Here is a 26,234-nt window from a genome sequence, read left to right as displayed (position 1 = left end):
CACCATCTAGAGTGTAGTCAATACTAATCCATATAACCTTATTATATAATTAATTATGCTTCTGTGTCTTCCTAAGAGCTGTAAAAATGCTCAAAATTTATCCAGTACCCTTCATCAATTAAAGTACAATTCATAAGAATCAAAGCCTGGTACAAAAACACATATCCAACACATAACTGCTATAGAATTCATTTATTCATAAAATATATCCCTCGGGGCTCCTGGGTGGCTCAGTCAGTTAAGCGTCCAACTTCAGCTCAGGTCATGATCTCACGGTTTGTGAGTTCGAGTCCTGCACCAGGCTCTGTGCTGACAAATCAGAGCCTGGAGCTTGCTTTGGATTCTGTGTCTCCCTCTCTCTCTGCCCTTCCCCTGCTTGTGCTCTCTCTCAAAAATGAATAAACATTAAAAAAATGTAAAAAAATATATACCCCTCAAAATCTGCTCAACAAATTTTCATTACATTATCTTTTTTACTTGTTTCTTGTCTACAAAATAAATGGGAAAAGATAAAGACCCAATATAAATATATATATATTTTTTATGTAACACTGAAAATTTATCCAGTAAAAGAAGGAACACAACCAAAGGTTTATAGGTATACCACAGACCCACCATGAACAGATAATAAGAATTACCAAGCAAATACTCAAATACCTATCTAACACAAGAACTTAAAGAAATCAACAAAACTCAGTCTCAGGACTCCTTAACAGTCTTCAAAATTATTGAAGACCTCAAAGAGACCTATGTGAGTTATTTTATAGATAGTCCCCATTAGAAATTAAAAAACAAAATTTTAAAACATTTATTCATTTTAAAATAACAATAATCCATTACAAGTTAAGATGAATAACACTTTTATTAAAAATACTATAATTTACATATACACAAACTCAGTGAGAAGGGTGGCACTGTTTTACATTTTCAAATCTCTTTAATGTCTAGATAGCTCACTTTATTAAAGATGGCTGGATTCTCAAAACTATTTCCACATTCAGTATGTTATATTGTTATACATCATATAATCTCTGAAAATCTCCACTATTGCTCATGAGATAATTAAGAGTAAAAAATGTATATACTGTTTTCATATTGTTACAAAGATAGTTTCAACCTCACAAACCTCTTGAAAGAAGATTAAGGAGTCCCCAAAATGTGCTTTGAAAAAAAACTGTCTAATCTAAAGCTAATAAACCTGGAAGGAAAATTATAAGATTAAAAACACTTGTAAAGAGATAGAAATACAGATATTGAAGAAAGGGTAATGATTTTATTTAAAGAAACAGAGCAAAGTTATCCAAACATAATTTCAGATCCTCCTATAAAAAATGCTGACATATTAATGCTTTAAAACAACTTGGATTATGTTTCATTTTACCTGTCAGATCTCGCTATAAAAAGTTTAACATGTTTTCCAAATGTCTAACTAGCTTTAAGACTAAAAAACTCATATATTGTTTACTCTTGAAATATTAGACCAGTGATCTAAGCAAAGACTTTAAAAATACGCTTGTTAATTTCTTCTATCATGCACACCTATTGTAGGACATAATAGAGTTATGAGACATCTTATGAACATATTCACCAATGATGGTTTTAAATAAACCTACCTCTTCTGCTGCTGCCTCTGAAAGCAGACCTTCCTTCTGGGCACAGGTCACATGGAAATAGGCTCTGCACATCCCTGCATCACAGCTAATGCAAACTCCAGTTCTAGCAAAACGAGGGTCTTCACAGAAGCTACATTCCTAGAATGGAATAACAGGAAAACTCTCAGAATAAAAATATCTCTAAAACAAGACTGCATTCTCATACAAAGTGTCCATAAAATACAAATAGTGAATCAATAGCATATCAATAAAACAATAACTGTGGGCAAGAAAAGAGTTTATATGAAAAAATTCTCTCTAGAATTCTAATGAACCAAAATTCCACTGATACAATAATGATGACACTAATAATAACAATAATAATAATAATAAGGATTTACTATGTGCTAGCCACTACTCTAAACACTTTACATATATTAACATATGTAGCCATTTGATCCACTATTCCACACTAACATATGAAAGACTTATTACCTCCATTTTACACATGAGAAAACTGAAGACAGGTTAAGAAATCTGCTCAGAATAACACAAAAAAATAATTGTCAAGTCAGTCTTCAAACCAGAGTAATCTAAAAGTCATTGTTCTTAACCATGAAGCTATAATGACTTGAACAACATAATACTGCTTGGAAAATGAAAGAAAATAAGTAAGAAGCCAGAGAAATTCGCCAAAAAAAATCTAGGTACTGGAACCAAAGAAATCATTTTTAAAATATCTTTAAGAGAATTAAAAAGTAATCTTATGTAAACAATCTGATGAAATTGGTTGTGATACACAATGTAGCCAACTAGTTAAATCCTTTCTGAATACAAAGGGAAGAACTGTAAAACTGAAAGTTTCAACAAATGAAATTTCCCCCAATCCTCCCCAAATTTATTTTTTTATCCTTTTCACTATCTATACCACAGAGAGAGAAAAAGAAATCTAGTCTTAAAATATAAACTACTCTAATGATAGGAATCTTCGTTTAAAAAAAAAAACCTGCTAAACTGTGACAGATTGCCAGTAGACACTTAAAGAAGAACTGTTTAGTAAATATATTCTAAGTAAATTAAATATAAGGGAAACATATATAGAAGAAAATTAAAAAGTTTCAGTAGACACTAAAAATATCATTTTAATACTGTAACAGTAAGTAACTACCTAGGAGGTAGACAGCACCCAACTGATACATCAGCAATGAATGAAAACAGCAAGAATAGGAATCTGGGTATAGATGTGAAACTATACCCAAATCCTGACACTCTACTGCTTGGTTAAGGCTTTTTTTTTTTCTAGTAACAGTAGGAGGCATATGGTAGGATATATCAGCAAATAGTAATGTAAACATGAGACCAAAAAAGAGACAAAGAATGAGACAGAAGGAGAGAAGATGGAAGAGAGAGAAATGGAGAAATTAAATTATTTCAATAATGTCAACAGCACAAACAGATCCAAAGTGCTTAAGAAGTTCCCAAACTAATTTAATGTAATACGATGAAGTTGAAGGGATTTCAGAGTGAATACAAGAAAAAATTTCCTGACAAAAAGTCTTATAAAGACTATAGAACAATCTAACAAAGAAATGGGAATCTTCTTCAATTGCCTGAATCATTTAAAATGCTAGGAGAACTATGCTAAGCAACTGAGAACACAGGGGAAAAAGTAACCAGGATTAGGAAATGGATAGATAATGTGGTCTAGAAGAACTGTCCCAGTTATAATTCACATCACTGACTGTACCAATAAGCTAGAGAATACATAATTTTTTTACTCTACTTTCTAATCATACTTCAAAACAAAAGAAGGTGATAATGAAAAATCAGCTGACGATTATATATTTAATGATTCTCTTTTTCAGTTCAGAGGTCATTGCTGGTTTCAGTTATATGAAGTAATATCTGGTTCTTGTTTTTTTTCATTGCTTCTAGATTTGTAATTATGATAATAATGTGTGCCTAATGAAAATTACTTAAGCCAGTCCCTTCTAGGCTCTGTGCTCGTGAATTCTGAACCTGATCTCAAAAAGCAATAACTTTCACTTCCAATAATGGTGGACTAGGTAATACTAGGTAGGTATTAATCCTGCTAGAAACTAGAAAATGTGAACAAATTTTTTTTTTTTTTTTAACTATAGCTTAAGGCATTAGAAAGATAACAAGATAGTACAGAATTACCTGAGGACCAGGAAAGTAAGTTCACTGCTTGGGCCTGCTTTTCTCCCTGGGGTCTTTAACTAATTCTGGAGAAAAAAGCTGCATTCAACAGAAATTACCCAAACTAAAGCACAAGAGTAATGGAGTGAGGCTGGAGGGTGAGGGATGGGGGCTGTGGTTAGAGCCTGAGGAGAATATTCTACATATAGCAGCAGAAGCTGTCAAATTTTTGAATTTTCACCATCAGAATTTTCCAAAAACCTTTAAGTTTCCCACCCACCTTAATGTATTACTGACACTATCACAGTCTTCCTTCCCAATTTCCCAAGGGACAGTAATGGAAGAGAAAGTATCAGTGCCTAATTGGTTCTAGTATTCCAGGGATGTCTATAATAATTATATACCTAAGTTTAAATTAATAAGTGTATTTTTTGTTTGTTGTTTTTATTTTTTGAGAGACAGAGAGAGACAGAGTGTGAGTAGGGGAGGGGCAGAGAGAGAGAGGGAGACACAGAATCCGAAGCTCCAGGTTCTGAACTGTCAGCACAGAGCCCGACTCAGAGCTCGAACTCACAGAAGGTGAGATCATGACCTGAGCCAAAGCCAGAGGCTTGACCGACTGAGCCACCCAGGTGCCCCAGTAAGTTTATTTTTATCACTTATAATCCTAAAGCTCAATCAATAAAAACCAATTTATAAATTATTGAGGCTGAGAAAGATTTGCAAGGCAGGCTATGCAGTCATTTAAAAAAAAAAAAAAAAGTCCTTGAAACCTGAGTAAAATAATAGGTGTCCCTTTTCCTCTTTTCATAATTTTGGTAAATTTCACTTCAAAAATAAAGTCAGAAATTCGGTTTGTATTTGATCTTACTGATCTGAGAACTCATGTGGACTAGGGAGTATACTAAATACTACAAAAATAGAAGTAGTATCAATTATCATTTTACCCCATAGGTAACTCTAAATTAAGAATACATGGAAGAATTTATAAATTACTGGCTTTCTGGGAAAATTACTAACAATAATAAATGATTTAGTGCTAAATGTTCTACAAATAGTATCATTACTAATAAGCATTTCTGTAGTGAACAACGATATCAGTAAAAAGTCATACAAATTTTTCTCTTTTAGACAATCAAAAACACTGTGCCTCACCTTGGCACCATATTTGGAATAGTTCATTTCTGTCAGTGTTACTGGTCGTAATTTGTCAATATCTCCAAAGGCTACTCCAGGAACATACAGGGCACAGACAATATGAACCCATCTATAAGGAGAGAAAAATATGATTTTGCTATCAAACTTTCATAAAATGCCCACAAGGAAAATAAACATAAAACACATGTGTGCCATCACAAGTAACTACTGAAAGAATTCTATGGTCAGACCTTTACAATCTCCCACAACTGAAGAATATGGAATAAGCACAACTCAATAAGCACTACTTTTCTAGCAGCTTAGCCCAAGCTAAGAATTAACAACTATAATTGCCTTTCACTTAAATTCACTGCACTTTGCACTTACCTGTTATTCTTAAATATTTGCACAAAACCACTATACAAATGAAACGTCATTTTCTTACTCATGGGAAGATTCACATTCATTATTTTAAGCTCTCTGAGAAGGATCCTAATTTAAGAACTGTGAAGTAATTCTGTAGTAAGTAAGTAAAATTGCTCTTTCTTGTTACTTTTTTCTAAAAGCTGTTGGAGAGGCCATCAGAACAATTTAAAATTTGGGTGGGGGGTGGGGTGCACCTGGGTGACTCAGTCAGTTAAGAGTACGACTCTTGATTCTGACTCAGGTCATGATCTCATGGTTTTTGAGTTCAAACCCCACATCAGACTCTGTGCTGGCAGCAGGGAGCCTGCTTGGGATCCTTTCTTTCCCTTTCTCTCTGCCTCTCACCTGCTCGTGTGCTCTCTCTCTCTCTCTCTCTCAAAATAAATAAACTTTAAAAAAATAAATAAAACAATTTTGGTGGTCATCCTTTCTTTCTTCCCAGGTTAAAACTGATTGCTAGAAGACTGTAGAGAACAGTTATATAAGGAAGTCCTATCTCATTCAACTAATCTGCTCACCATTCAACCTTTGTACTTAAACTTACATGCCCCACATACATTTTTTTTAAGTCTGAATGATGCTGCAACACTAAACAAAGAATGCTCAAAGTTTTAGTACATGAAAAAGTTGCAGTACACAGAATGGGGAGTTGATTCTAATTCTTTTTTAAAAGCTGCACTAAAAGTGCATTTGGGAACCCTTTGTTTACTTACAACCATACAATATATGGGATCAATGGTTTTAAAATTTTAAACAGATCTATATCACTTCTTTAAGAAAGAAGGTAAAAATGAGATGGCAAATCTGTCTTCACCTTGTGACTATATTAACAATAAATTCTGCTTTATCACAGTTTGAGAGGCTATCATTGCCACATGGTTGTGTTTTGTGACACACTGTAAGTTTTAAAAGAAGATGACTAAGAATCATTTTATAGAGGTCCTGGGGAAAATAATTACGAATCTTTAAAAATTATCTTTTTTATTGAGAAGAAATTCCAAGATTTTGAGATTTTCTTGATAGACTGTTTTAATTCAACCTCCCAAATGCATCCCATGGAGTTCAATATAAAGATACACATCTTCAACAAGCAGCTGCTTTCTCAATTTAATTTGCACAGTTTTTTCATGCTCCACTGGTGTATTAAATGCCACTGTACTCTGCAGGAGTTTATCTTTGATAAACCCAACAGCTGGCTGCTTGCTTCCTACTGACCTTCTGAAAATGTTTTAGTACAAGCCATGCAAGTACTACAAAACTGCCATTTCAGTGTGATTGGCACACAAGTGTATCATTTCCCCAAATCACTCATGTGAGGATGCCAACTTGGGTCTTTATTAAAACACCCATCAAACAGCTGAGACAATTTCCATCCTTTGTAATACCTGTTGTAAATATTTTTTTGTTCATTTGTTTAACTGCACAAACTTTAGAACTCTATAATTAATACAAATTGAAAAATCAAAAAGAATAGTCTTCTTTGTTACTTTAACATCCATTTTGCTTGGAGCTATGATGACAGATGTTGATTGGGGAAAGGAATAAAAAACAAGCACCACATAAAGCCACGAAAAAACAGAGAGTCAAAATTGTCATAGCATGGAAACTATTAATAAATTCTTTTAAATTCACATATTTTAATAAAGAAAAGTAACCAGATACTTATCAAAGGCTCACTCAGAATGCGAACGATTTTATTTTTAAAATATCTGATTTTTGAGACAGCGCAAGTGGGGGAGGGGCAGAGGGACAGAGGATTCAAAGTGCTGCTGACAGCAGTGAGCCTGATATACGGCTCGCACTCAGGAATCTAACTGTGAGATCATGACCTGAGCCAAAGTCAGACACTCAACCGAGTGAGCCACCCAGGCACCCCAGAATGGGAACTATTTTAATCAATCAAATTTGATTTTGAAACACGTGTTTGTAGTGCTTTTACAATACGTAAAATAAATCCACTTTCATTGTCATTTTCATTCCATTTATTCACTCATTAATCAATTACTAAGTCACTGCTAGAAACAGAGCACCACAGAGGCAGTTTAGAAGTTACAATTATGTAATGTGAAGTGCTTTCAGCATAGTGTTGTGCATGCTATCTCTAAGTTATTAGAGTCTATTATTTCCCATAATCAGACCACTTAGAGTAAAATACTCTTCCTAAGGAATGGAATAAAAATTTAATGACAAAAATGTACTCATGGTTTTCTTACATTAGATCACATCATTTCCTATGTAGAACTTGCAGCTCCCATCAGAAACAAAGGGTGAAAAAAAGCCCATGTGACAGAAGTCAATTTCAAAACTTCTTTCATTCTTTCCACATATTGTTCTTTCTTTCCTCCCATTTTCCATTTGAAACTAGAATACTATATGGCTTTGATCAAATCTTCTTGGCTATTTTTTTGCCTTGAATCAAAGCATATCAAGCTTCAACAGTATCCATCAAACTGTATCAAGACCTATAATTTCCACCATAGCCTACAGGTAAGTGTGGGTATCAATGCAAATAAAATGTTCAAATACTACAATGGAACTTTTGCCAGGCCATACCATCAAGGTAGTGTCTACATAGGTAAGACCCATAGCAGTCAGTGCAAATATTTCTCAGTAAATCTAATTAAAGAGGCCTATCTTTTCTCCATACAGAAAAAACTTTACAAGCTATTTTGTGGATTATAATAGCATGACAAGTACTTTATAGTTTTCCAATAGAACTTTCAAATTATGAACAAGAAAAGAGGTAAAACAAATTCTCTTCCCTAAAAGCAAACTGTTTTCCAAAGTTGCCCTACTTATTCACCACAATTTATCACCAAAAATTTCAACTCTTGGAACGAAATAGTTACCACAAGTAATTTATGCAGCTGGTACTCTATGATTACCTTAAGAAAGTAGAACAATATTGGTAGTAATAAAGCACTAGTAGCAGCAGTGGAAGCAGGAGTAGAAATAAGGAGACATTTATTAACCACTTATGTTCCAGAAACTGTACTGTTTATAGGAATCACCTCATTTAATTCTCTCGAAAGGGCTAAAGAAATGGAGGTTTAAAAAGGCTTTATCACATGTCTATAATCACAGTTGGTAAGGAAAGACCAGAATCCAAATATAGGCAGTCCAACTTGAAAGCACATACTTCTAATGCTGTAAACTCCCTAATTCTGGTCCAAGTCAGTGCAAATGTGAAATAATGCCCATGTCAATGATACAGACTAAAGATTTTATCTTCTTGGATGGGCAATAAGGAAGAAGACGTAAGATTTTTAGCCATTTTTCCCAGACATCAACACCCAGGGTTCTCCAAGATTCCATGGTAGATTCTATGTTGTCCCAACAATCTTATACGGCAACATTTCTCACGGGCTTCCACTAACTCAGTTTGAAAAATAAGAAAACTATTGTTTACTTTACTAAAGTAATATGTATTAAATTTTAAAGGCTATCTTTTATTTTGGGATAAAATGTATATCCTATCCTTTTCAACATTAAAATATGGCAAACCATTCTGAAAATCTGTATAGGTTATCTTGTTCCCATCCGAATATTAAACATGTTTTTAAAAAAATGTTGAAATAACATTATATCACAAAATAAAAAACAATATATTTTAGTACTCCTCTTATATTGGGGAAGGGGGGATAGGCAGTGATCCATAAAATAAAATTTTAATCATCTATTCCAGATGGTAGTCTCTCGGGCAAAAACCAAAATCATGGGAAATGTCAACACTATTATGACAACAATCTCTCAAATTTAATAATAAAGATGAGTGTGAACATAGTGAAAAGAACATAGGTCTTTGTGCTAGTTATCAATTTACTGCCTCTCACCTCCAAGTCCACCTGTAAATATCTGCTAAATATTAAACAATGGACAAAATCCCTTTAGCATTTCTCCTTCACAGTGAGCATGATATTCTCCACCTGTAAATATCTGCTAAATATGAAACAATGGACAAAATCCCTTTAGCATTTCTCCTTCACAGTTAGCATGATATTAAGCTGTCTTAGGAGAAGTTGTAGACAGCACTGCAGGAGGAAGTTATTTCTCACCAGGGATGAAGAAGGACATCTGCCAGTGCTCTGCCTCAGCCACATACACCTACTCTCTGTGACCTCACAGGCCAAGACTGGAGACAATTTTTCTGTGGCTCTTTTAACACAGACACCACACACTACAGACATCCCACCATTGCCCCAGCTCCCTCTGCAACCTGTGCCTAGACACCCACTTGCCAAGAACTAAAGACCAGTTCTGGCCCAAGCAAACCAGTAAACATCTCTGCCCTCTAGTAGGTTGCAACTACACCTTCTCCAACAAAGTCTGAACCCCAGTCTGTGGTGGGGTCTTCCAAGTCGGTCATTCCCTGGTTACTCTCCCTCGGCCTTAGGATATCCTTTAGAGTTCTTTTATATTATAATTACTTTTCTTTTTAATTTTTAAAAATGTTTTTATTTACTTTTGAAAGAGAGAGACAGAGTGAGAGCAGGGGAGGGACAGAGAGAGACAGAGACACAGAATCTGAAGCAGGCTCCAGGCTCTGAGCTGTCAGCACAGACAGAGCCCGATGCAGGGCTCGAACTCACGAACCATGAGATACTGAACTGAGCTGAAGTCAGACACAACCAACTGAGCCACCCAGGAGCCTCTATCATAGTTACTCTTTATCATAGCTTAATAATTCTGTAAATTAAACTTTCCCTTTTAAAATCACTGTATGGGTTCTGTCTCCTGATATACTCATTAAGTCAGATAGATCTGGGTTCAAATTTGACTGTTCATCAGCCTGTGGCCTTGATCAAATTAAAATTACTTAATGATCTGAGCCTCCAGTATTATACCTATAATATGGAAAACTTTAGCCCCTATCTCATCATAGAGTCATTACTGGGATTAAATACAACTATGCGCATAAAAGCAAATACAGATAATCAAAAAATGGCCTTTTCTCCTCCTTCCCCTGATGTGTAGCCTACTACCCATTTACTCTATGCCAAAAAAAAAAAAAATATATATATATATATATATATATAAAGACACAATCAAATCTAAGTGTGTAACTGAAAAAATTATAAATAGAAGAAGACACATTACAAAGCAGACACATTAACCCATCAGAATTATGACAACAACCTTCCAGCATCTGTCTCCTTGAAAATTCCATCCTGATTGGGACATAGTTCACAGCTAGGGGAAACACCACATTTACAGGCATCACAAAACCAAGGTTCAGTGGAGTTTTCAGAAGCTGAACTCATAATTGAGTCACTCTCTCCGTCAACTCCATAGCAACCTAAAAAAAAAAAAAAAAAGGTATGATTAAATAATTTATAAAATCACAAAACAAAAAGTGGAAAAAATTCTGAAAAACTAATGGTTTATAAAAATGATATTAAAGTCAAAACACATAAGTGAAATTTTATAAAAATACTTTTCACCTACCATAGTATGCACAAGGAAACAACCTTTTGAAAGAGTTTTAGATCTACTGAAAAAGCATTACAGAAGTAGAAAAATACACAGTTCTTTAAAAAAAATTTTAATTTACAAAATTACGTAAAAATAGAAGTTTTCATTAAAAAGAAATCAGATTACATCTAGGAACTATTGATTAACAAATATTTATTGTGCTCCCTTTGTAATGGACACTTAAATTTATATAAGACCATGTTCATGCAAAACAAACATACAATCAAAGAAGCCTCTAATGTAACTTTGGAGATGGCAGTTAAAACAAAAACCCATATAACCATAAACACAAAGTATTAATAAAAGGAAAATAAGACAGAAACCCACACAGACATAAATTAAGGCTATAGAACAATTTGAATAGCTCGGACTAGAGTCAGACCAGCTGGGTTCCATTCATAGCTGAGCCAACTTCTAGCTCTAGAAGATAGTTGATCTTTTTTAAGCACTTACAATTCTATCTTCTGTAAAAATTTATTCATAACTCAAATTAATGAAAACGAGAAATTACTCTTTTTCTGTTTAACTTAATAATCTGAGAGAAGTTAAATTATTTAAGCAGAAAATGTGATAAAAATTTTTAAAGATCCTCATAAGCATACCAAACAAACAAGATTAGTTAACATAGGTCTCTACATTTTATATTAGGTCATGTTATACTTCAACTATCTTTCAATTATTAAAAGCAAAAAGTTTCTTTATCAATGCAAATATACATGCCTGCAATTATAAATTATATTTAAAGTTACTATGTGGGTTACTTGCTTCAGCAGCACATATACTAAAGTTACTATGTGGGCTTCTAGATCTGGCTAAACTTTTTATAAAATCAAAAAGATCACTCTTAATATTGAACTTAAAAAGAGTAGATCAGAGGGGCATCTGGGTGGCTCAGTCAGTTAAGCATCTGACTTCAGCTTAGGTCATGATCTCACGGTTTGTGAATTTGAGCCCTATATCAGACTCTCTGCTGTCAGCACAGGTCCCACTTCAGATCCTCTATCTCTGCCCCACAAGTGGGGAAGGGGCAGAACAAAAAAACATTAAAATAATGTTTAAAAAAATAAGCAGTAAAATAAACATTAAGAACAAAAATAGTAGATTAGATGTCAAACCTGTAAGCCAACAGGAAATTCAGGCACAACACCACTGTTAACATTTTGGTTAAGATCAGGTTCTCATTAAAATTCCTAAAACTCAATTTTATCAATGAACTCTGTGTTAATCAGGCTGTTATTGCCTGACAAACCAACCAAACTCACTAGAAAGTGATGTCACGGGGTGCCTGGGTGGCTCAGTTGGTTAAGTTGTCTGACTTTGGCTCAGGTCATGATCTCACAGTTCGTGAGTTCAAGCCCCGCATAAGGCTCTGTGCTGACAGCTCAGAGCCTGGAGCTGGCTTCAGATTCTATATCTCCCTCTCTCTCTGCCCCTCCCCTGCTTGCGCTGTCTCTCTCTCTCTCTTTCAAAAATAAGTAAACATGAAAGAAAGAAAGAAAGAAAGAAAGAAAGAAAGAAAGAGAGAAAGAAAGGAAGAAAGAGATGTCACATCCATTGTCATGAATAATTCTTTCTCAGTATAAAAATACCAAGAAGATGTATTGGCATGAACAGAGTACTGATAAATATGGAATCCAATAAAGGGCAACTGAAAAGTTAAGAGATAATTTCACCCAGACTATAAAAAGCCATTCAACCTCTTGATGATTTATAATAAAGAGCACTGGTGACTACAATAGTCATGACTCCTAAATAGTTTTCTTTTCCCTAAATGATACCTGACACAACACTTCATGTTATCTAATTTCTCTTCTTCTAGAAAGAAAGACACTATGCTTATGATAAAATATCCTTAAGAGAAAAAAAATTAATGCACAAATGGTAATAAATTACAACTTCATTCTAGGCCTGATGTATGCCCTGGTCATCTTTAAGCTTGGGTATTTCTCCAATCTCCTAAGACACATTTATTACCTCTTCTAGATAGGTTGCTTCTATACAGATAGCCAAATTATCAACCACTCAAAGATCTCTAGCCAGGTTTATTCTAAGAAGGTAGTCTTAAGTGCCAAATTTTAAGGGGCATCCAAAGTGACCTCCAATAAACTAAAAAAACAAAAAACAAACAAAAACAAAAACATACACACAACAAAACAAAACAAAACCACTATGAGAAGCATATATACGCAATGATCGTCTGTCAAAAGACTCAAGACTTAGCACACAGGTAAGTTTATATGCATGCAGTGTAAGATGTGATTATCTGACCTGGTTACACACTAAATAGACAATAGGAGCCTAAACTAGAGAGTATCTTCTCACAAATACCAAAGATAGCCAATTAAAATAAATAAATAACTATATAAATACTGAATTAAATCACCCAGAAAGAACTATACACAAATAGAAAATAATTTCATCTACTCCTGAAACCAATACTGCACTGTATTTAATATTTAAATTTTAAAAAGGAAAAAATATGGATATAAAAAGAAAATAATTTACTAGATGTCATTAATTTACTAGATGTCATTAATAAGTCAATAGTCATATGTAAGTATTTTACACAATGCTAAAAACTGAATATAGATTATAATTAAAATAGGCTGGTAGGCAGAAAACTAAAAAGTTGGTTTACAACTATGACTTATATAAGCTGCCTCAAGCAGATGCCATAATTGTCACCTTTATGCTATTCAAAGGCATAAAGGCAGAACCTTATGGTTCCTTAACCATAAGGTTAATCATGTTAACCAGGACCTTAACATGATCTGAAAATTGTGCAAAAGAATGCCAAAGAAAAGATTTCTAAGGACCCAGACTACAGTACATAAGATTAGCCAAGAAATAAAAACTCATTAATTTAATATCATTAAATTGTGGTTGGTAATAATCATCTTCACTTCTGTTTATATATACATTTTTTAGATGGCAAACCCTAAAATGAAAAGGAAATATAATTTTCTTCTTGAGAGCAGTTATTATTGACTGTCACCAATAAAATAAAATTTTTCAATAAAGGCAACAGTAAACAAAATATTGTATTCAAAGCAAACTCAAAAACAAAATAAAAAATAATCTGCTTTTTCAAAGGGTTATACAATACTACAAGGAAAGAATCTATTTTCTTTATAAAATAATGTTCCTTTGATGTAAATTCTTTCATCTGTATTCACACAAAGTAGGCAATTACCAAAATAACAAAGCCCCCAAGGGGCTATCTATTTTATTCATTTCATTCACCAAAATCAAGGTAAATCACAGAAAATTTCTGTGATTAGAACACAGAAAATTTCAATTCTATTTTTTAAAGAATATTCTACACACATAACAAAAATTTGCACAGAGATTAAGCCACCTACTCACTAACAACCTCAAGAATGATTTTTGAAGGATTCTCCTTGGCAATTCCTGTTCCGTAACCTAGAAGATTGGTACTATGTAAGTTCAAACATCAACCAGCAGGTGCGTATTTCTTCTTCAGCTTCAATAAGATTGTGAGATTTATAGAGTTCTTCACCTGCCACTTTTCCAGTATTTCTCTGCCATGCCTATTGGGTTTACTGACCAAAGTTCTAACATGTTATGTCCACTCTAAACCATCTTAATTAATGACTAAATCCATTTTTTAGAAGTTTATTTATTTTGAGAAAGAGAGAGGGGGGTAGGGGGAACGCATGTAGATGTGTGCACACAAACAGGGCAGGGGCACAGAGAAAATCCCAAGGCAGGGCTTCAATCTCAGGAACCATGAGATCATGACCTGAGCCACAGAAATCAAGAGTCAGATACTTAACTAAGCCACCCAGGTGCCCCAATGACTAAACACATTTTAAGATCTTTTTCTTTCTTCTATACAAAACAGAATAGAAACTACCATAAAACATGTAATTCTACCTATGTAATTCTACCTATGTAATTCTGAGTAGAAGATGCAAAAGTGCAGAGAATTTTTTTCATTTGGGTAAACACTTAAAATTAATAGACATATAAAACCTATTTCATATAGTTTTTTCATGTTTTCAAATGTTTGGACATTCAGAATTTGAAAACATGTTTCTATGGCCATCTAATTAGGATCAACCTCTGAGCAACACATGAAACCTACACAAATTGTATTTAAGGAAAACTAATATAAATGTGTCTACAATTGTTCTGATTTATACAAGGGTATGGATAATCCAGTGGATTTTTTTTCCATTCAACTTTTCCCAGGGGAGCAGAAGACCTGCAGTCTTCCAACTTCCAACTATGTAACTTTGGATAAACCACATCTCTGAGACTGAGTTAAACTGATCTGCAATATGTATTCAATAATATCTCTCCTAATTATCTCTCAGTATGGAAAGAAAAAAAATAGGAACCCAAAAGTTGTCATTTAAAATTTTAAAACATTTTTTCCGTTCTTAACATCCTATCACTAAGACCTCAGATTTTTATTAAAAAAAAAAAAAAAATTTTAAGTAATACTATTATTTGAGAAAAGATGTGTGATACCTATGACAAAACATAAAAGAACCACAGTTCTTGCTGACTTATAAAGTTCAAGTGGTTATAACTTGAACATACTTTACCACCCAATAAACATTCACAAGATATATTTTTGCATATACTAAGAAATACAAATGGTCTAGGGCTAGTTAAAAGACAACAGACTGAAAATGAACAGGGGGAAAATATCTCTTAGTAGATCGTATCTCATTTAATGCATCAGCTAAGCCTAAGGTAACTGCTGCCAAGTGCATTACCTAATGCTCTATCACATACTATATGACACATATGTGACAGTTTTCTTCACACACAGTACAATCAGTGTATCAGGATAACTGACATTACACTCAGGGGTACCCTACTATTACAAGTCAGTTATAAGATCTTGTCACAAAGGTGTTTATACTAAATGACAAGTTGGAACTCTTCGATTTCAAAAAGAAAAGAGCTTCATCTATATTTGGATGAAGAGAGTACTCTGAAAAGTAATCAGACAGTTATACATTTTATAAGCAATATTTCAAGTACTGTCTTATAGCAAAATCTCGACTTAAACACTTCTCTTAATTATGCTTAAGAATAAGTATATTAAAAAGACGAAAAATAAAAAGAGGAAAAATTAGAAGAAAAGATAAAGGAACTATACCAAAACACTAACCTATGGTTGTCTGGATATTAGGACTATTAGAAATGTTTCTTCTCTCTGTTCTACATTTTATTTACTATCTGTGTATTATATCAGGATGGACAGTTTTCTCAAAAATGAAACATTCAGGAAATTTCTGTTTAAACCATGAGATGTTTAAGAAAAAAAAAAATCCATGGCTGAATTATAATATAGAAGTTTGTCACTTAGGCACCTGAATTTAAAACAAACAAAAAACCCAGCAACACTAGCTTTCCATTATACTTCAGAAAATTTCCCTTTCCCTGGATTAATTTTATATAAAAATTCATTCTGGAACTTAAAAAGTAGTACAGAGAGATTTATAGCTATAACTGTATAAAAATGAACATTCTAACATTGAAAAATACCACAAAGTTAACAAGCACAGGAAAGGGTGGAAAAAATATTTACAAGAATCAAAAATATTAGCAACACATACAAGACAAAGGATTAACATTAAAACAAATTCCAGTAAATCAATGAGAAAAAGACAAGTAGAACCTATCAAGAAATGACAAAGGAAATGTACAGCAAGTAACAGAAAATAAAATGCAAATGACAAGATACCAAACCTCACTCATAATAAGGTGAGCGCATATTTTAATAAAATGAGAGTCTCCAAAAGATTAAAATAAAATTTACTAATATGTAGTGTTATCAAGTAGTTTGTACACTATTGTTAAGAATATAAATAAGTACAGTTTTTGAAGGTCATTCGGGCAATTCTTTTTAAAAGTTAAAACATACTTATCTTTTTTGTTTGTTTACATTTATTTATTTTTCAGAGACAGAGCACAAGTGGGGGAGAGGCAGAGAGAGGAGACACAGAATCCAAAGCAGGCTCCAGGCTCTGAGCTCTCAGCACAGAGCCCAATGTGGGGCTTGAACTCACAAACCACGAGATCATGACCTGAGCCGAAGTCGGATGCTTAACTGACTGAGCCACCCAGGAGCCCCAAAACATAATTATCTTTTGATTCAACAATTTCACTTCTAGGAATCTATCCCACAGAAATTATTACATGAATATGTATGACACACACTTGTTAGTACTAAATATAAGTAAAAAACTAGACACAAAAAGAAAAATAAAGACATCGTTGAACAGTTCCATAACTACGTACATTAAAAAGAATAATGTATACATATGTACTCACATGAAAAGAATCTCAATATTAACAGATTAACAAATAAGTGAAATAAGACAAGTCACAGGGGGAAAAAAAGTCCACGGTATTTGTACCATTTATTTAGATAGAGACAGAGCCAAGCAAATGCATAAGTGATATGTGTATTCACATATATACACTGGAGCCTGAGTGAAGGGATCCCCACTGGTCAAATCTGGACAATTTAACCATCAGAAAGCACAATCTGGTAATAGACGATGAGAACATAGTAATACTGAAAAGGAAAAATGGGAGAAGAAATTCTCTACAAAACAAATGCTGCCTAATAAACGCAGAGGAATGACAAAATTAAAAACCCCATCTTGCAGCTACATACATAATAAATGATTCTGGCAAGAACTCATATGCCACTATGCAAAAGATTACTGGAGAAAAGGATATTAATAGTCTCCAACTTGTTATGCCACAGATTACTGATTAATTACCAAAAGAAAAAGAAATCGTTTTAAAATGGAGAGTTCTAGTTGACATCACCTTAACTACCATCAAATTGGCATCATAGTTCTTTTCATGTGGTGGTAAACATCATCAACATAGTATTCTTACCAAAAAATGTTTAAACTGAATCTAATCATGAGGGGAAAAAAAACCAAAAAAACAAAAAAAGACAAATCCAGGTTGAGGGAAATTCTACAAGTTATTCTAAAAAATGGCTTAGATTCTTCAACACATGGTCATGAATGACTCTAAAATGTGTTTTAGATTAAAAGAGACTAAGACACAAAAAGCAACGCATAAACATGAATGGATCTTGGATGGGGAGTAGGACAGTACCACAGTGGTCACAGAGGTATAGAGGTCACAAGAAGAGTTTGCATATTACTGGCCATTAAATTAAAAAAAGAAATTTAACGTTTATTTATTTTTGAGAGAGACAGAGCATGAGCGGGGGAAGGGGCAGAAAGAGGGAGAATCCAATCCAAAGAGGCTCCAGGCTCTGAGCTGTCAGCACAGAGCCTGACATGGGGCTCGAACTCATTAACTGGAGATCATGACCTGAGCTGAAGTCAGATGCTTAACCAACGGAGCCACCCCGGTACCCCCTCATTAAATTTTTTTTTAATGTGTTTATCTATATGCACATGAGAAAGCAAGAAAAGTCTGGAAGAATACACGCCAAAGTTTTAAGTATGTTTATCTCTATGTGGTATGGAAGATGTTCATTTATACTGATATGTTCTACAATGAAAATGTATTTATGTAATATAACAAAGTTAAATGAATAGCACCTGTAGGGGAGTTAGACTACCAGAGAGGGATTGGTGTGAATACAGACCAAATTAATTAGTGATTTCCTATGCAAAGAGAAGCAAAATTCAGATGAAGAACAGTAGTTCACTGTTTTTACTTTATGTACTTCTATGTTTGCAATTTCTGTACATATTTATATGTTACTTATATTTAATAAGAAATATTTTAATAAAAATAATTTTTCAAATCTCCTAGTAACATAAGACAGTAACACTCATTTAACACCTCTACATTTAGGTTGTATTTATAGAACATAAGGAATCTGGGTAGAGGGTAGAGCATATGTGAAAGCCCCCTAATATTGGAAAGGCAAGTCATTCAAATTGGCAGGTTATGGAATCTAAAAGAGTCCTGCTGTGAGTGTGAACTTTATTCTAATGGGACAAAATGATTTTAAACGGAACAATATGAACAGATAGGCATTTCCGAAAAATTAGCCCTGAAGACAGTAGGAGAGCTGGAGCAAGAAGAGGCACATCTGTTTAGAAGTTAACACCCTAGCTCCCATCTGCCTCGAGTCTCAACCTTCTACTGGCTTAGACACCATTATTTTTTGTTTTCAGAGTTTCGTTATCTCTTCCTCTCTATGCTTGCTCCCAACCATTTCTATAAATAAATAAAAAGGCTAAATTTCTAAAAATCTCTTGGTGAGTCTGTTACCTGCCTTATATGAGAAAGTGTATTTTATTCTACAATGCCCTGGCTCCTTGCCATGACCTACACCTGCAGCTATAGTAAACTCCAGCATGACATCCAACTATGCATTCTCCTTCTCTCTCAAATTTTACTTCCTTCTAAACCAATATCATTCAAAGGATGATCGTCCCCACCTCCTGCAGGAGAATCCTGAGGTTACCTTTTAAAACTGTAGATAATAGAGTCCCACCCCAGGCCTATTATATCAGAGTCTCTAGGAGTAGAAACCAGAAATCTGTTTTAAACAAGCACCTCAGGTGATTCTTTTCCACAATGAAATCTGAGACCACTGGAAAGAACATCAGATAACTAAATAGATTATCTCTATTCTAAAAAGCATTAATATGTATTTTGTACACCACCCAAATATCAGTCACAACCACAGGAGAAACAGAAAACATATAGGAGATTTAGAATCTGACTACATAAAAAACACAGGTACTTGTTAGCAAGATATTTTCAGATTCCAATCCTTATATAGGTAAAATGGCTTCAATCATTCAAGACTCTATCTCCAAACAACATATTATCCCTAATTCATGTAGCTGGCAACAAATAGAACAAAAAGTATTTGCCATGATTCTTTACCACAGGATAAACAACCACAAATTCATCAAGGTTTTACTTCACATTTTCTTTAAAAAAAATAAATAAAAAAGAGGGGTGCCTGGATGGCTCAGTCGGTTGAGCTCAGTCCAACTTCAGCTCAAGTCACGATCTCACAGCTCGTGAGTCTGATCCCCTGCGCCAAGGCTCTGTGCTGGTCGCACATAGCCTAGAGCCTACTTCAGATTCTGTGTCTCCCTCTCTCTCTGCCCCTCCCCTGCTGTGTCTGTCTGTCTGTCTCTCTCTCTCAAAAATAAATAAACGTTAAAAGAATTTTTAAATAATAAAAACTATATGTACATAAAATATCTCTAAATTGTATAACACTCATTTCTAAAAATAAACAAGGTTAATGATTGTCCTAAAAACATTTTTCACAAGAAATATAACTTGTCTATATGAATACAAAGTAATCTCTGCTTTGATGAGCTTATTTTAATGAAAAGTAGCATAATGCTGAAAAGCAAGGAGCCATGTAAAACTGATTTCTAAATGCAAAGAAAAATTTGCATTAACAGTCCATAAATGAATTTAATAGTATAAAATGTGGTAAAACTCATAAATACCTTAAAATTTCATAAAAATAAAAAGCAATAAGCTAAATGCAATATATTCAGAAATATATACTTTAGTGCAAGGATCAGCAGCCTATCCTTTGCATATCAAAATGATAGGATGCAACAGGAGTTACTCAAATAAGAGAGCTGAAAGCTATAAAGAAAGAGGGAAGGAGAAGGGACAAAAGCAGGGAAGGAGAGTGTTTCAGTCTACAGAACCAACAGTTCCAGCCAAGGAGATACCTAACTAGGTGTTTCACCTGATAGCCCCTTGCTAGGTGTGTCTCACCTGACTGCTCCTCGGTGCTGAGGACCTGCACCAAAGCCTCCTGAAGTAACCTTAAAGTTACCCTTCGCTCACTGTTATACTAAAATCTCCTCCTATGGGCGGAGCTTTCTGCCATTTTTTGAACACATGATGTATGCACTAGCATGTCGACATGTTAAGCATGTACAATTGAAACAGAAGCACCTATGTAAGTTCCCTACAGTACTCCCTAATATGCTAAATAAAAGCTTCCTGTACTAACCCCATGGGAGACAGTACTTAGAGAGCTATCTTCCTGTTTCCTTACTTGTAACAATAACAATGCTTTCAACCCTTCCTCGGGTTGTGTTCAATTTGATGCACCCCAAGCAACAAACCTCTTGAGTCCAGTTACAAAAAGAACACATGCAACTGACTCACAACTCACAAAGATTTACCAATAAGGTATGTTGCACTCAATACACCCATAGCACAGAATCTATAATTCATTTATAAAACTGTATTCTTCACTCTTATTTTACATGTTTTCTTTCCTCTATTATATATAAACAGCAGAGACTATATCTGGTACATCCTCTAGTTTCCTAGCACAAAGTCTTAATATTTAAATATTTATAGAATCGGGGCACCTGGGTGTCTCAGTAGGTTAAGCGTCCGACTTCAGCTCAGGTCATGATCTCACAGTTCTTGAGTTTGAGCCCCACGTTGGGCTCTGTGCTGACAGCTCAGAGCCTGGAGCCTGCTTCAGGGATTCTGTGCCTCCCTCTCTTTCTGCCTCTCCCCTGCTCAAGCTCTGTCTCTCTCTGTCCTCAAAAATAAATAAACATTAAAAAAAAATTTTTAAATTAAAAAAATAAATATTTACAGAATATTTAATATTTAAATAAATTTATTTAAATGGTAGTTAATGTTTACATCAACACCATAGAGAAAGCTGTGCTCACCAAATCTCTCCCTTCAATCCTCTCTAGGTGGCAAAAAAAAGCAATACTAGAGAGATAGAAATGTTGATGGGACCTATGACTCAAAGACAGCAACAGGGAAGTCTAGTACTGGGGAAGTGGGGGTACACAAAAGAGTACTTTCAATACTTTCAGTGGTGTATGTACATAATAGATAATGCTACAGTCAACAGAAGGCAGGTCCTGGAGGGACTCATGCATTAAAGCCCTTTGTCTCTCTTAGTCCTTAGTAGAGAGAAGTGGTAGGATCCCAAGTGATTCCATTAACCCTTTCCCCTGTTGACTTGTGGTTAAGTTTCTACCTTTGTTAGTCTGGGAACCTGATAAAGAGTAGAGTATCAATTGTGTTACTTGGAAATATTGCTTATGGTAAAAATGACTCTCCTTGGCAGACTGCATCTGAACTGAAAGTAACAATAAATGGGGGCGGGGGGTGGGGGGAGGCGTATGCATAGCCCAAAGAAGATGGCTCCCAGATGACTATTTGCTTGCTATAGGGACTATTACAAAGACTCACAAAAAATGAAGACCTTGGAGGCAACCTGGGATTGTGTTCTTTTAGCCTTCTCAATAAACTGGTGCTAAATATGCCCAAAGGGTAGCCCTGAAAATTTTAAAGTTTAGATACCCTGGTAATCATTGCAGAGCTACTTCTCTGTATTATCAATGGAACTAATGTTTTCATGTGTATATGAAACATCCTGGGATCTTGTCAAAATACAGATTCTAATTTAGAAGGGACCTGTGATTCTGCATTTCTAACAAGCTCCCAGGTTACACAGATGCTACTGCTTAATGCTGTGGATCCAGGAACCATACTTTGAGTAGCAAAGCTTTAAAAAACTACTGAAATAGGTAAGAGTGACATTTTAATTTAAATACTAGGAGTTGCAGAACATTTTTAAAACTTATTAACTTTAAATACAGCAAGAATTGTTATACAGGGAGAAAGACCTTGAAAATGAAAATAATTCAGCAGTCATGAAAGTTCCTATTAGGATAAGTGAAGAACTGACACTTCTAAGAGGCTGCTAACGCCATTTCAGGGGAAGACAAAATTAAAATGAAATAAGAACATGGTACACCTAGAAAGAGACAAAAAAACAAAAAAATCTAAATTATCAGGATCAAGTCACAAGTCATGACTTATTTTTTCAACTCAGGGTCTAATTAACATGGGCTAACAACAGTGTAATGACCCAAAAAGGGTCCAGAAGATATATGTTGACCAAGATGAATATTATTAGACTGAGAATTATCATCATTACTCTTTCCCAGAAGATAAAATCAAACCAAAGATTATTAAGCAAGGTTTTTGTTTTATTTTTATTTTTCTATTAGTAGACTCCACTGATATAAAACTAGTGATGATGAAAAATTCTTCATAGCTCTATTAATCAATATAATTTATTTCTAATACTACCTAAGTATTACCAAAAATAACTTAAACGGAGACTGAGGAGTATATCCATATCAAAACAACCCTTTCTCAAACATACTACTCAATACTACCTGGTAAAGGAATTTTTTAGACTAGACAAACACAAATAACCTATAGGAAATCAACTTAAAAAGGATCAAAGTATAGGGGTGCCTGGGTGACTTGGTTAAGCATCCAACTTTGGCTCAGGTCATGATCTCACAATTTGTGGGTTCAAGTGCCGCATCAGGCTCTGTGCTGACAGCTCAGAGCCTGCAGCCTGCTTCAGATTCTGTCTCCCTGTCACTCTGTCCTTCCCCCGCTCACACACTCTCTCTAAAAAATAAACATTAAAAAAAAAAAAAGAGCTATACTCTTAAAAAAAAAAAAAAAAAGGACCCAAGTACCATGTTTGATATGTTTACTGACAAACACCCTATAAGAATTGTATTAGAATATATTAACCATCACTTTAATTCATGTCTACGAAAAATACATGAATGTTTAATCACACTTGTCCCCTGAGCCAAAACATAATGTAAAATTACCAAAACTAGAAATGTTTCAAGCTATTAGTTCTAACTCTAGTAAGAAAGCAAGGGGGAAAAAAAAAAAGAGGGAATAATATAATCACAATTATACAACACAATCTCCAACATTAACAAAGGAAATGGGAAATTACACTAGAGGGGAAAAGTTGTAACATAATTTAAAAAAAAAAAACTCTCAAGAATTATGTTTTACCTATGATTTATAATTTGCACCTTAACTTTGAATTTATCTGAAGTTCACAAAATTCACAAAACTACCAACAAAGCAATAATACCACAACATATTCACCTAAAGAGGTAGAAAATTATTCAATTTCCCCATTTATTGTCTTTCTTATTTATTTATTCTACATATTAGCTACCTCTCAAAACACTTACAAAGCTTCACACTCAAGAGCATTAATTTCCCTTTCCTGTCTTCTCTTTTTCCTTCTTCCATAACAAAAATAGGTCACCAATTCTAATGACTCAGTCTTAGAAGAAAAACGAGCAATCATTAGCAAATACTTAAGAACATTTGGAACTTGAACTGCCATTAGAGCTGGTTAAATGAATTATGCAGGAAAATATGCTACATGACTTTACAGACACAACTTGCTTTGACCTAAATGGAATTACCACTCAGCTTGATCATCTTTGTCTGCCCTGTCTCAGAAAGAGTTTTTGGCTATTTTTAAAAAATCAGAACTACCTTAAAATAAGGTACATTTGACATAAAAGAGGCTATTCAACCTGAAGGACAGGTCCCATTATGAACCTTTAATACAACTCTAAGCATGTCAAGGGTACTAATGGGGTGCCCTTCCAGAAATCTACATTTGTTTGCACAATGAATCTACTGGGTAAGAACTCATACTAAGAATCCAAGGTGCATTAAGTCTGAATCAAAGACAACAGAACATAGAGGTAGTACATAGTACTGGTCCCCAGTGGACTCAGGCTTGAGTCCCAAAGGCAGGAGCTCTAGAAGAGTAATTGCTTTACTATTATAGCTGTGCAACCTTGAGACCACAAGGCCTCAGCAGTCTGTGCACCCGCACCAAGAGACAGCACCCTCAAAACAGATGGGGAACTATATACATTCAAATACCTCCAGAGAAAAAGCAACTGACAAAAATGAGTAAGTGATCTGGGAAAGGATTATGGTGAGACAAACTAGGCTTCACCAGCAGGAGGCAGCCCTATTCAACTCTAGCAGACTGTTGCCCTCAGAGGAAATACTGCTGCCAGCACTTTAAGAGAAGTTTGAAATCCAAAACGTGTGAAATAAATATCCCAGTTTTTCAATGTTAGGAACCAATTCAATTTCTTAAAACCACTGTGCTAGCCTTAGAAAATATATCCATGGTCAAACCGATGACCTATGAAGTAGAGATAGTGCTTTCGGCATGGTGAGAAATCAACAACATTAACAGGAGTGGTCATGCCTGCATCACACATCAGCAATGAGATTTATGGATATAAGCAGTGGTAACATATTTGTGATCAACAGTGGTGATGAATACAACAAACACATCAGCCGCACAGCAGCTGCTTTTGATAGTCACCTATTCTGCACCTGCTCCAAGGAATCTGAACATGCTGGGAGGGAAAAAAAAAAAAAAGGGAAGAAAACAAAACAGACATACACACAACCATGTTGAACTAGTCTGTTTATATTCATGACCACTAATCACAAGTGGTCCTTTATAGTTTTCTGGCAATAAAATATACACGTAATACACATACATACACACACACACACACACACACACACACACACACTTTATAGCTTTCTGGCAATAAAATATACAGGTAATACATACACATACGTATACACACACACACACACAAACATATAGTATTATGTAAACATTTCCCTAGTCCATTTCATTCTTCCAAATAACTATTTTATACCAACCTCTCTTCCCAAATCTCCCACACCTCCCTCACCTCTACTCTTCTGCTAATGACTCTGCTTCCCATTTCACTGAGAAAACAAGAAGCATTCAAAAAATAAGTTCCACAGCTCTAACCACCACATCTAACAACCTACGTAATCTGTATCCATATATCGTCTCCCTCCAGTTACTCTGGCTACTCATATTTACTCAGTCTCTCCACTTGGTGTTGGATCCTATCCCCTCTAGCCTTATACTCAAAAACCTTGCTCCAGCAACTCCTTCCTTTTCTCTCCTTAAATGATCATCAACTCTCCTTTTCCACTGGTCACTTCCATGTTAGTATAGCACACTAACATGTTATATAATCTCTGCATCTGTGGTACACAGCCTCTAGGATGGTCCCAATGATCAGTGCCCTTTATATTAACAATTTTAGAAGGTGCCCTCCTACATTTAAAGTTAACTAGGGCTGGTCTGCTGAACAATATGTAGAAATTATAGTATTTATTTCTAAAATTAGGTTACAAAAGACACTAACTCTCTCATATAATTGCTTCTATCTCTTTCTCTCTGATCACTCATTCTGAAGAAAAATGTCCTGTCATGAGGATACTCAGGCCCACACAGTGAAGAACTGAGGTCTCCATTCAAGAGCCACCAGAGAATGGAAGCCTACCAAAAACTAGTTAAACAAGCTTAGAAGCAGATCCTCCAGCCTCAGTCAAGCTTTGAAATGGCTAAAGCCTAGGCCAACAGCTTTGACTACAACTTCATGAGAGACCCTAAACCGGAATCACCCAACTAACCACGCCCAGATTCTTGACCATTAGAAACTGTGTGAAGTAAAAAATGTTTGTCGTTTTAAACTGATATATTGTGGGATAATTTGTTACAAAATACATAAC

General features: G+C 34.7%; 1 protein-coding gene across 4 annotated transcripts in view; it reads right to left on the bottom strand.

Annotated features, from left to right (window-relative positions):
• The window catches only part of PHF14 (PHD finger protein 14), a 209,249-nt gene that overhangs the window by 161,931 nt on the left and 21,084 nt on the right, over positions 1-26,234 (bottom strand). For all 4 annotated transcript variants that reach the window (XR_007460008.1, XM_049641549.1, XM_049641550.1 and 1 more), the window contains exons 5-7: positions 10,452-10,611; positions 4,908-5,019; positions 1,614-1,751 (exon numbers count right to left, since the gene is read on the bottom strand). Coding sequence is in view for 3 of the 4 variants with exons in the window: in XM_049641549.1 (XP_049497506.1) it covers positions 1,614-1,751; positions 4,908-5,019; positions 10,452-10,611 (410 nt within the window). In the remaining variant the exon portion in view is untranslated. The remainder of the gene's footprint in view (positions 1-1,613; positions 1,752-4,907; positions 5,020-10,451; positions 10,612-26,234) is intronic.

Source organism: Panthera uncia, chromosome A2 (genome assembly GCF_023721935.1).
Source record: "Panthera uncia isolate 11264 chromosome A2, Puncia_PCG_1.0, whole genome shotgun sequence".
Taxonomy (NCBI): domain Eukaryota; kingdom Metazoa; phylum Chordata; class Mammalia; order Carnivora; family Felidae; genus Panthera; species Panthera uncia.
Note: the sequence above shows the minus strand (reverse complement) of the source record. Positions and strands in the feature narration are given on the sequence as shown.